The sequence below is a fragment of the Tinamus guttatus genome, unplaced genomic scaffold (genome assembly GCF_059628265.1).
Source record: "Tinamus guttatus ecotype Peru unplaced genomic scaffold, ASM5962826v1 Tinamus_guttatus_pri_ptg000119l, whole genome shotgun sequence".
Classification (NCBI taxonomy): Eukaryota; Metazoa; Chordata; class Aves; order Tinamiformes; family Tinamidae; genus Tinamus; species Tinamus guttatus.
This window is the reverse complement of record NW_028288653.1, coordinates 2,015,946-2,027,269: the sequence shown is the minus strand read 5'-3', so window position 1 is coordinate 2,027,269 and position 11,324 is coordinate 2,015,946. Positions and strand designations below refer to the sequence as shown.

Sequence of the window (11,324 nt, the reverse complement as noted above, 5' to 3'; positions counted from 1 at the left end):
GGCCTGGAAATGGCCAATAAGGGCAGAATTAAAGATTTCTGTGGCAACAAAGACTCCAGCTGAGAAAATGTGGTTATTTTAGTTTATAAATAGAGCAAAGATGATTAAAGCAGTCACAGTTCTAAAATAGTATCTTCTGTCTAATGTTAGACAACTGCTCAACATGAGCTTAGCTTTGAAGTACAGTTAGGAGCAAGATTGAAGATACCAACTTTGTTATTGCCTCAAGCAGTGCCACAAAGGCAAAAAGTCAGTTTGTCTCTTTTTTAGTTGACATACTTCAAGGTGTAAACAATCTATCTCAATTCCTCCTCCAAAAATGAAAAGACTTGACCCCCACTAACAATTTTCAGTACACTCACTTATTTCTTTTTGCAGTGAAGGCTAAATTGCTAATGGCAAGTTTCGCTTCTGTTCCAAGGGGAATAAACAAACACAACTAGGGTAGTGAAGTGTGTCAAGCTTTATACGATAGAGGGATAATCTCTGGGAAACACATTTTAAAAGGTTTTTTAAAAACTATTTTAAAGCACTACCTGGTACGTCATAACACTTCTCCTTTCTCAAGGCTGCTGTTAAGACATTCAGGCTCCTGGCACATTGTTCCTCAGCACTAACTGCACCTGCAGACAAACAACGGCACCGCTAAACTGCGTACCCGCGCTGTGTGTTCCTCCCTCCGATCCCATTTACACTTCCCTTGGGATTGTTTATTTCTGGAGCTGTAGTGCAGCGTGAAAGGGGGCTGGGAGTGGTGTAGAGGAGGGGCTGGGCAAGAGGGAGCTGGCAATAACTGCCTCCCCGCGTGCTTTTCTTCCGTTCTACTCCAAAGCACACCTAGAATTGTCTTACACGGGCCCAAGAAAGGCCTGCACGCCCTGTGCAGCACCCCCGCCTGCATCGTGCGCCCCAGCGCTGCCGAGCACCACGCTGCGGCTGCGGCTGCGACGCGGTTCCTGCGGGGTGTTCAGCATGCGGGACCTGTCCGTGCCCAGCGAAGGCTTCGTGCCGAGGCTCCCTCCAAGCCCCGAGCGAGCGGCCGCGTGGTGCCCGCTGCCGCGTGGTGCCCGCTGCTGCGTGGTGCCCGCTGCCGCGTGGTGCCCGCTGCCGCGTGGTGCCCGCTGCCGCCCCGCTCCGGGCGCCTCGGACCGCAGCCACACTGCACAAGCACAACATGCAGCACATCATCAAATAGTTCAGGACACGGACACAGTTAACAGCAGCAAAGGCCAGGGCCTACAAGTTCTAATAGGCAGTACGTTAGAGCTCGCTAATTTTCTTTGCCGCTTTCAGGGATGCCTCTGCTTTTAAAGCTCTCCCCAGTCTTGGGTGCACTTTTAAGAGTGTGTGAGCTTAGAGGTGAGAGCTCAATTAAATCTGCTCTGTCAGTACTTTTGGTTTGCTTCATGCAGCATGGAAGTGATTTTGCTCCCTCCTTTGTTCTAGGACTAACCCTTCACTTCGGCCAGACTCTTCTTCTTTCAGTCTATACCTACTCAATTCATTTTCTTCAGGCTTGCCTGGTCGAGAAAGCACTGCCGCTTTCTGAGGAATCTGGATTCACACAAGGAAAGAGGATTCAGTAGGAGGTCTCTGCCACTGCTGAAGCAAACAGTAAACAGGCTTTTGTCAATAGTAGTCAGCGAAGTCAGGCAGGGAAATAACAAAACACTTTTATTTCCTATCAATCAGTTAGTTCTAGAAAGCAGTGTTACAGCGGGAGCGCTCTACGATTAAGCACTGATTTTATACAGGAATGCAGTACTCAGCAAGCTTCCCAGACTGCCACGTCCCATCACAGCAGAGTTGGAGCTACCTCACTACAGATGCTGTTCAGAGGTATCACACCACTTCTTTACAGAGAATTCAGTAATCAGGATAAAATTAACCATTTTAGGGACACCAGTAGAAGTAATGAAAAATTGCTCGCAGTCCAAACTGCACTCCTCATGTTTGACAAAGACCATTCTCCGTGGTCAAGAGCACAAACCTGTCAGAACTAACGCTCTGCGCGTGCTCTCCTTAAGTCACTCTCTCTCCACTATTGTATTAAAGACTCACGAGCACCCGGCAGCAAATCTCCATAAATCTTTAATCACATTACAGTAACGCAGTGTCTCTGCCTTTAATGAGTACTTTCCATGCTGCCCTTTTAAATAAAAGCTAAATACCTGCAAGAAAGCAAAATTACATCATGTAAATGACACAGTGCAAGTTTGTTTTTCAGTCTTTCAACACCTACTTGTACATGATCAGAATAATAAACAAATGCAACTTTTTTTTTTTTTTTAAACATAAGCTCTATCTAATTTAGATTTGAATATTACACAAGAAAGTTAGTTTCTTCCTACTGGAAAGAGTGATTTACCAAATCATTCTCAGATAGTTACAGTGTCAAAATCAGAGCAAGAACCTTAAAATGAGTCTCTAGTGCATAGCTCACTACTGCAGGGAGCCAGATACATGGCAATTCCTTTACTCAGCATCCTCATTTCAACGAGATGACACCCTCCACATTAATTGCGTGTTATTTTGACATTTAATTTAGTTCAAAATTATACATTTTTATCTAAAGTTCTTACTTATATAGGAGAAATCTACCAAGCACTAAAGACTTTCTAATTCACAGTGAATAGTGCCCAATGGGGAATAATTTTCAGAGGAAAAAGAATTTATACTACATGATCCACTTGTCATACATTTGCAAAAGCAACATCCATAGTGAGTTTAAATGGAATACGAGTTTCAACTGACCATGTGCTACAAGCAGCTACCAGCATTAAAACCAGATGCCCACAGTTTCTCCTAGTGGTATTAACTTTTTAAAATAAAACATCTATTTGATCAGACGGAGCTTTGAACAGGCTGGATGTATTTATTTTCAAGCAGCACAAGAGAAATCAAGTACATTACTTGCATGTTCATTTATCAAATAACAGTTTCTGTATTTAAAAACTGCATTTACACCTTCACTTTCACAATTAAATACTGCCACATTAGTTTCTCTGTTTGGTAATCATCTCTGTGGAAATAGGAAGTTTGCTTAGGCAAAATACTAAATTTAATTACAAAGGTGCTTGAAACAAAAGTACAAGGTCAAACAAGTGCAATTTATGAGAACACTGATCTAACACAGATACTTGTGATGTACAAATTTGAGGGGAAAAATAACGGTGTCTGATGTGCACAAGAATTAAGGTTGTGACATGAAAATGATTAATGAAAAAATGCAGAACCTTTTAGCTTTGGGGACCTGTATCTTGCATCCGTTTACACTGAAGAGGCCGGTCCCCAAACCTTGGCACATACAAAAAGCCAAAGATGATGCTTTTCGCTCCAGAAAGTCATGGAAGAAAAAAAAAAAAAAGGAGGTGCTACTGTACAAACAGTAAGTCAGTTATAACCGAGCAGTGACAGCCAGGAATCCCTTTGCCACGCGCATCAATCACGAGCGAGGTGCAACAAAAGTCTCCACGCTCAGTCACCAAAGGCAACGTCACCAGCTCATTTAGGAGCCCGTACAACTGGCAGGGGAGGAAAAGGGGCTTCCCAGGGCTTCTGAAATGGACGTTCAATCTCTAAGGATAAGTGATAATGCTTAGGCCGGAAATTTAGAAACACAGAGGAGAGGAGTAACAGGCCTTTCTCTTGGATTAGTCTCGAGAGGTTAAATAAAGCAAGGAGAGGGGTTCATTGGCCGCGGCGTGCGCGTGCCCAGCGGTAGCCCCGGGAGGAAGCGCGCTGGCCAGGACGGCTCTGCAGGGAGGGCAGCGCCGCCGCGGGCAGCCTGCCAGCGCCAAGCTCCTCCTCAGGGAGACAGAGCACGAGGCCGAGTTCCCTGTCCCACCGCTGGGTAAAGGCGGAACGGAGGGAAACGCTCTCCCCTTCCCTGTCCCACCGCTGGGTAAAGGCGGAACGGAGGGAAACGCTCTCCCCTTCCCTGTCCCACCGCTGGGTAAAGGCGGAACGGAGGGAAACGCTCTCCCCTTCCCTGTCCCACCGCTGGGTAAAGGCGGAACGGAGGGAAACGCTCTCCCCTTCCCTGTCCCACCGCTCGGTAAAGGCGGAACGGAGGGAAACGCTCTCCCCTTCCCTGTCCCACCGCTCGGTAAAGGCGGAACGGAGGGAAACGCTCTCCCCTTCCCTGTCCCACCGCTCGGTAAAGGCGGAACGGAGGGAAACGCTCTCCCCGGGCTGCGCTGTTGGCAGCAGAGAGCAGCAAAGAGACCGCGGGAGGAGCTGCCTGCCTTCCTGCCTCTCCACACGCCGAGCGCGCAGAGCCGGCTCCGCGCTCGGAGCCCCGCTGGCCCCGCGTGCCTCAGCCTGCCTTAGCTGGCTGGTTCTGGAAGTGCTTCAATCCCCTAGGCTGCATCCAGGCTTCACTACAACGTGGAGCCCGACGGCCCGACGCCCAGCGGGCAGATAACACAGAACGACCCGTCCGAGACACGAGCGGCCCCGTCCTCATCTGCAGGCTGGAGCGGGAGGCGCTCGGACCACCCCGGCCACCCGCATCCCTGCGCTGACTGCACCGGAGCTGCTCCTGCATAGCAAGTATCAATTAGTCTTTAAAGAAAACATATATATATATCTACATAAATGTCTATTGCAGACTTGTGGAATAGAGCACAAAAGAGCATCGGTCATTTTAAAAGCTACACGTACATACGCCGAGACCAAAAGCAATAGTTACACTTCTACAGGGACATTTTACGTGCATGTCAGAAGCAGTAGATCGGTAGCACTTTTTAGAGGCATTTTTGGCCCTTTTCCAGCAAAACTACTTAGACTAGCAGTAGGCTGTCAGGTTTTCCATGGCTGTTCTATCTGTAGCTTGCCCTAGAAAGAAAATAATGAAAGCTTCAAAGTAGATCTTGTGTTTTCAAATTCAAAATATAATTTTTGAAGCAATAAAGGTGAAAAGTAAGTTGCTGGATTGCAACTACTTGATACAAATTTCCTTTTTTTTTTTTTTTTTTTCCCTATTAAGATGTCAAATGCACCTAAAGAAATTAGAAGTGAATTTCTTAATTTACACTAGGATATTCCTAGTTATCTCTGATACAGCTGCTCTATTTCGTTCGAGGAATAGTAGAAATAACTATGACTTGAAATCTTGGCCCCAGAAAAGAGCGTGGCAAAAAGCTGAAAGATACCAAAGAGGCAATAAACTAAGAGTGTCTTTTACTGTATAAAGCAGGAACATTTGCTAAGGTAATATGGAAAGTAATAACAGCTACCACGTGGGGATGTTGGAAGGCATAGAGAGGAATACACTTCAAGAAACAGGAAAGAATCTGTTCAGAAGCAGGAAATATGGAATATGTATGGAGTAGAACACACTTGCATGCAGAAGACACTGCACATGTGCACTTACATATGAAATACAGCATTATGCCACATCTTTTCATTTAAACTAACGTATTTCTTCACATACGGACATGAACGGAGCTGTTCCTTCCCTAATGCAAAAAGAAGTTATCTGAATAGACCATTCCCTGAGTAGACACAGAAAATCTATACGGCCGATTTTCATTTGGAAGAATTTTCATAACTTTACTGGCAATCAAAGTGTTCAGAGTTTGCTACTGTGCTAGTTTTAGGTAATTTTAATACTTTGTTTTCATATGCATGTAGTTACATTTATGGCGTAATCACATCCTCATAGATAATTCTATCCCAATTTGGGAGAACTTTTTTATTTTTTCTAAATACTTTTTCTGAAGAGCTCTCTCTATCTGGAATCCTACTCATGTCCCAGGGTAAAACACAGCTGAAACATAGGTAAAGGTAAGAAGGCCTACTGCATAATGTCAAGAAAATACTGATTTCACAATTGTCACACAGATTTTCAGATACAGAGAGCCAGAGATGGATTAATCTAACAGTTGTAGATGGCTGCAGAGGAGAAAAAGAAAGAAAAAATCTCAAGTCAGCCCGAGGGTCACTTTGCACCCTGCTGATTTTAATTTGCGGCTCAAAGCGAGGTGGTTCCACCTGGCTTGGAACCTTTTACATGTTCCCCCCATATAATTTTGCAGACGTGCTCTCGAATCTAACCCGAAAGAGAAATCAGTATTCATACTCTGGTTATTTCTAACAAGAATGCACAAACATTTGGCTATCTGAATTGAAAAATATAGCTAATTTACATAAATATCTTCAACATCCAAGAAAATGGACAAATCTGAGGTTGACCCCATTTGGCTTGCAACAAGCCCTCTTTGCTAGTGTCTTTAATAAAGGCTCAGATTTAAAGAAAAGTAGTCATTTTAAGCCAATATGCTGCAAACGCCATCCCGTTGTGTGGAGACACTCACCATTCTTCTACACCTCTAGTGAAACCGACTGATAACCTTCCACATCTGTCTGCAAGCAACATGGGCTTGGTTTTGGTCCTGGACTGCAAGTCTCCACTCCTACATTTTGAAGCAGTCTTTTTATAGCTGAGAGAAGCCACTGCACCTGCAATATTCAGCAGCACCGCGCAACAGCACTGCTTAGTCCCCAAGGTTTTGTGTTGACTGCGTAAAAGTGGAAAACCAGGATGACATGGCCGATTTTGCACTCGTGAAGGCTCCTCCAACTGACTGACCTGCATTACAAAACAAAAGAAAGAGGATCAGGAGTTGTCATGTTCTTGTCATCTCGTCATTGCTAGGCTTGTAAAGCAGCACAATCTGTTGTCTACTTTGGGATTTTAAAATGCAAGTCCACTATCTGTGTCACAAAGCATTCAAAGACCTTGAACACAGGAGGTCAGCATAAATGTTTTTTCCTGTGTTTTCCTTTGTCCACACACTGGAAAAGAAACTTGTGCTAGAAACTTGGGACTAGCTGCTTCTCTTTCTACTACCATGCAACACACAGGGCCACAAGCAGCCGCTTTGTCTCTCAAAACACTGCTCTATTTTGTACATATGCTGTGGAGTACGCTTCGACTAAAATGCGATATAAGTGAGATATGGGATGCTTCTACAAGAGATCTAGGGCCTCCCTGTAAGCTGCCTTTCAATGTGTTTCTTACCTACAGCTTTTCCTGTTTGTACCACATTTCGGCTAGTGGAAACCATCACATTCCCAATCTTCTTTCCGCGTTCACTGTTTTGCACTGAGCTAAATGAAAGACACGTGGAAGACTGTGAGTCACCTGACATATTACCTCTAATTGCAAATCAATTATATGATTAGAAACATATATATATATAAAATATATATACAAAAATATTTCTAGCATAGGAATTGTATGGTCTTGATTATATATCCTGTTTGCAGGACAGGATTATATGTCCTGTTTGCAGGACATCAAACTCATACAATTTCTATATTGGAAGTATCTCACCCACACAGACCTGTTAAGCACAGAACATAAAAAAAAAACAAAACCAACAAAAAGCTATCAACAACACTTCCTTCTTATAAAGCACACTACTACCTCTTATAAATGTTTACTATAATGTATTAATCTCCTAAACTATGAAATAAGATTTATAGACATTTTGGAAAGTTTTAGTTCTGATCTGCAAGTCTTACAGGGACAAATATCTGTTAATGAATAATCATCACTCATTTCTCTAAATAAATTTTACTTTGTATTTTGCTTTTAAAACAAAATTTTTGATCAAGTATAATTAAACTTTCATGCTTTTGTTAAAAGGTAAAAAAATAAAAAGGCAGACAGACACTACAATCATTTGGAAAGGACTTTACAAAAGCAATCAGCTCTATTTTCAAGTGATTGCATTTTTGCAATAGTCTCATTTAGGTTTAACTTATAATATTAAAGTTTCAAACATTTCATACTCTGAAAACCTATTTATGTGAAACTCAGGAACACAGCTATAGAAAAGCATGCCACATGCTCTTCTACCTCACAATTTCCTACATTATCTTGTTGAATACTTTCAAAGTCTTCAGTGTAGATGAAAAGCAAAAAGAAAAGAATACATCTCAAGAAACAAGTTCAGCTACAATTTAGAAAAAAAAAGTAATTTTGATGAGCATCTGACAGGCAAATTACTTCTGAGGAATAAAGATACTGTTGTAAAAATATTAGATGCAATTACTGATCTTTCCATGTTCATCTTAGAGTACCAGAAAGTGGTACTTTAAAAGAGGTCTTTAAAAAAAAGGGAGAGAGGTAGCGGGGGGCACATTATAGTCATCCCTGCATCTTAGTGGTTATTAAATCCTTCTACAAAGGCTACAAACTACAGTAATAGTAAGAGTGCCCATCAGCACGCAGCTTATTGAAGGCAATTACCTTGAAATAAATCTTGGTTTGTTTGCAATTCTGCAGCTCCATCACAGTTTAACCTGTCATGGGTCAGCAGAAGCAACCAAAAGATTCAGGGGGCTGAAGTCTGAACCTTTTTATTCCTCAGGCTGCCCTTTTGTGTATTTTAGTGTGTGTTTTACCTCTACATATGCACTGCTGATTTAACAGGCACCTTACAGAACCAGTCTGCTTCCATGTTCACAATAAGCCAACTGTATCTAGGTGACACCACCAAATCCAGTGACTTTTATTAAAGAACAATCAACATAGCTAAGTAAGAGAAAACAATCTATTTGGTGACTGAACAAAAAGAAACAGTTAATTGTAACTGCATGACTGGATTTTGGCTATAGTTAAGATCTGTGCAGCTGTGAGAATAAGAAGTGCAATTTTAGGCCTGAATATGGAACTGATGGAACTTAAAAGTTTGGGGAGAGTTTGGTGCAGGAAGAAGTTATAGAAGATGTATTTTAAACTTCTAAATTGAAGAATCTGAGCCCCAGCCCCAGTACACCTACCATGAGCTCCAAGAGAGAATTTTAGAAAAAGACTGCACTGAAGAAGAAAAAACAAACAAAAGCCCCCAAACGCTAATTTTTCTGAACTAGACCCAAAGCCAACATGCAGAGAAACACTGGTAAAAGTTTTAATTGCTTTGATTTACATGGATTACTAGCAGTTTAAAAGCCTTATAACTGCAGTGTAAAAATCAGTGTAGACTAAACAAAACTGTATTAGCACTATTTTTCCCCTATTTTATGCAAACCAGCAAATCGTCCATCTTTATATGTGGTGAAGTTGTGCAAGAGAACTTCAATTACAGTTTCATGTACATGGGTGATTCAAATTGAATATATTGAAATACTATATACTTACTGTGACAACCTTAATTTAACATCTGATACAGAGTACTGGCCCTGGAATGGGTGGCTGGAAGAGGGGAAAGAAACCCAGAAAAACACATTTATTTATTTTTTCATGATGAATCCATATTACAACAACTGAAATCACTGGTTATATTCTTCTCTGCTGTTAAAAAAAGAAGAAAGTCTATTATAGCTGCAGTAGTATCGCTTTATAGCAGACCAGATCCCGTGTCTATCCAGGCTTGGATTTCTCACGAACCACCCGTAAGGTGCTTTCTACTGATAAGCCAGATATAAACAACCTTTTCACCCCGAGGCAGACTCGCACCTCCTCATAGCAAGACAGAGCAAGGAGAGCGGCCCTTGAGCGGCCAGAGGAGCTTTGCTGGCCTCAGGGAGAAGCTCCCTCCTCTCCAGAGCAGCGAGGGGCAGCGCAGTGGGGCCTGCCGCGGAACCAGGCCTGCCGCGGCCCTGCGCCGCAGCACGGGCAAACATCAAACACTCCAAAGCACAGAAGATGAAACACAAACCAGCCAGCTCCCCTTGATCCCCACCAGCCACAACGCTGGACACATCTTCCTGGCCACCTGGAAGCAATTAAAAAGGGAAGAAGAAAAAGAAAGCAGGATCATCTGCAGGCAATTCCTGAGGAGCGACAATAAAGTCTCTACAGCAGGGGACAGGCAGCTATCCAGTTGTTCAACCTTCCCATCTCCTAACTGAGGAGTTTTATGCAGAAAGCCATATCCCAGAGACAAAATGGGGTATAAAAGGGGAGAAACATCCTGCGTCTGTACTCAGAATCCTTTCAGCACAGGACTGCAACGGCTTCAACCTTGAGGGCTTCCTAAAAGGCACACAGGGCAGGCTGGAAGGACGCGCCTGACTCTGTGCAGGTAACTAGGCACTCTCTAGGCTGAATGCTAAAAGCTGGTTCCTTACCTAGAATTTACCTCTGCAAGAGCTGGGTGCTTGTTGCTGTTCCATACTCTGTAGTTGTGGGTATTTTTCCAGGCTGCTACAAACGCCGTTCCAAAGTCTGACAATGTCTTTTCATTGTCTGATAAATTAAAATAAAAATGAGTGAATATGTGGTAATTTGTTAGAGATGCAATATAAAGAAAAGAGAAGGGTTTTGTTCCCTTTAAACCTTTAAAACCTTTAAAATTTTCCAGGCTCTTGACAAACCAAAGTCAGGTCAAATTCCAGTATTATGAACCTGACACAAAAACATCTTCATTTTAAAAGCTGTCCCAAATCTACAGAGCCGGAACAAAACACAGACACACACACACAAATGACAGATACGACTACACAATTTATGTTGCCTTTGGGCAACATGTGGGGGGGGAGCGGGGGAGTGTCTTTATTTTAAAATCAGCTTTTCATCATGCATCATTTTTTTCTTATTTTTTCATTTATTTACAAAGCTCTGAGGAGTACAACTGGGGAGAAAAAAAAAAAAGAAAAAAAAAGAAAAAAGCCCTCACCCAAACATCCAAAATGGCCCTCTTGGCCTGTTCTCTGGGCAAAGAGGCCACGCAGCAAGCAGGAACAGAAACCCTTGCCCTGCTCTGGGCCCCATGCGCTGGGCTCTGCTGGACTACATGACTACATGTTCCTATTTAGTAAACCTCAGATCAATCCCAAAACTGAACCATCAGCTACTGTAGAATAAACCTAAACATCTCCCTTAGAGTAAAATACGTAAGAGCACAGGGAATCATTTCAGAATCAGAGTTAATCATTTGAGAGCAGCATGAGCTTCAAGTTGGTATTTCATACAGAGCACATAATCATCTTTAAGTAATTATGCTCTTCAACAACACTTAGTCTTTCTGGATCTTTAAGTGTTGTTCTCAGTCCCACGTTCTCTTGCATACACCATGTCATGGGCACTGAATGAGGTAACAGTCAGTAAAAGCAAAAGAAGCCTGAGGAGGATGAGGTTAAACAGGTCAGTGTGGGGCAAGTGAAGCATTTTCTAGAAACAAACCATCAATTCATTTTTGTTGCATTCATGCAGCAAAGACTGGAACACAGGGGATTCCCTCTGAACAGAATTTCTGAGACAGAAATGCTTAAGCTTCAGAAAACAGAAGCTTATAAAGCCTACAGCTGGCACTTTTCACTTACTGAATTCCTATTTAAGACTATGCAGGGAGGGAGAAGAGATGGCT

General features: G+C 42.7%; 1 protein-coding gene across 1 annotated transcript in view; it reads right to left on the bottom strand.

The window, feature by feature from the left end:
* Positions 1-5,721: 5,721 nt before the first annotated feature.
* AVL9 (AVL9 cell migration associated) overlaps positions 5,722-11,324 on the bottom strand; it is a 35,281-nt gene continuing 29,678 nt past the window's right edge. Inside the window, exons 13-16 of the mRNA XM_088521351.1 lie at positions 10,087-10,204; positions 9,155-9,208; positions 7,028-7,116; positions 5,722-6,595 (exon numbers count right to left, since the gene is read on the bottom strand). Of these exons, the coding sequence (XP_088377477.1) occupies positions 6,501-6,595; positions 7,028-7,116; positions 9,155-9,208; positions 10,087-10,204 (356 nt within the window). The 3' untranslated portion in view covers positions 5,722-6,500. The remainder of the gene's footprint in view (positions 6,596-7,027; positions 7,117-9,154; positions 9,209-10,086; positions 10,205-11,324) is intronic.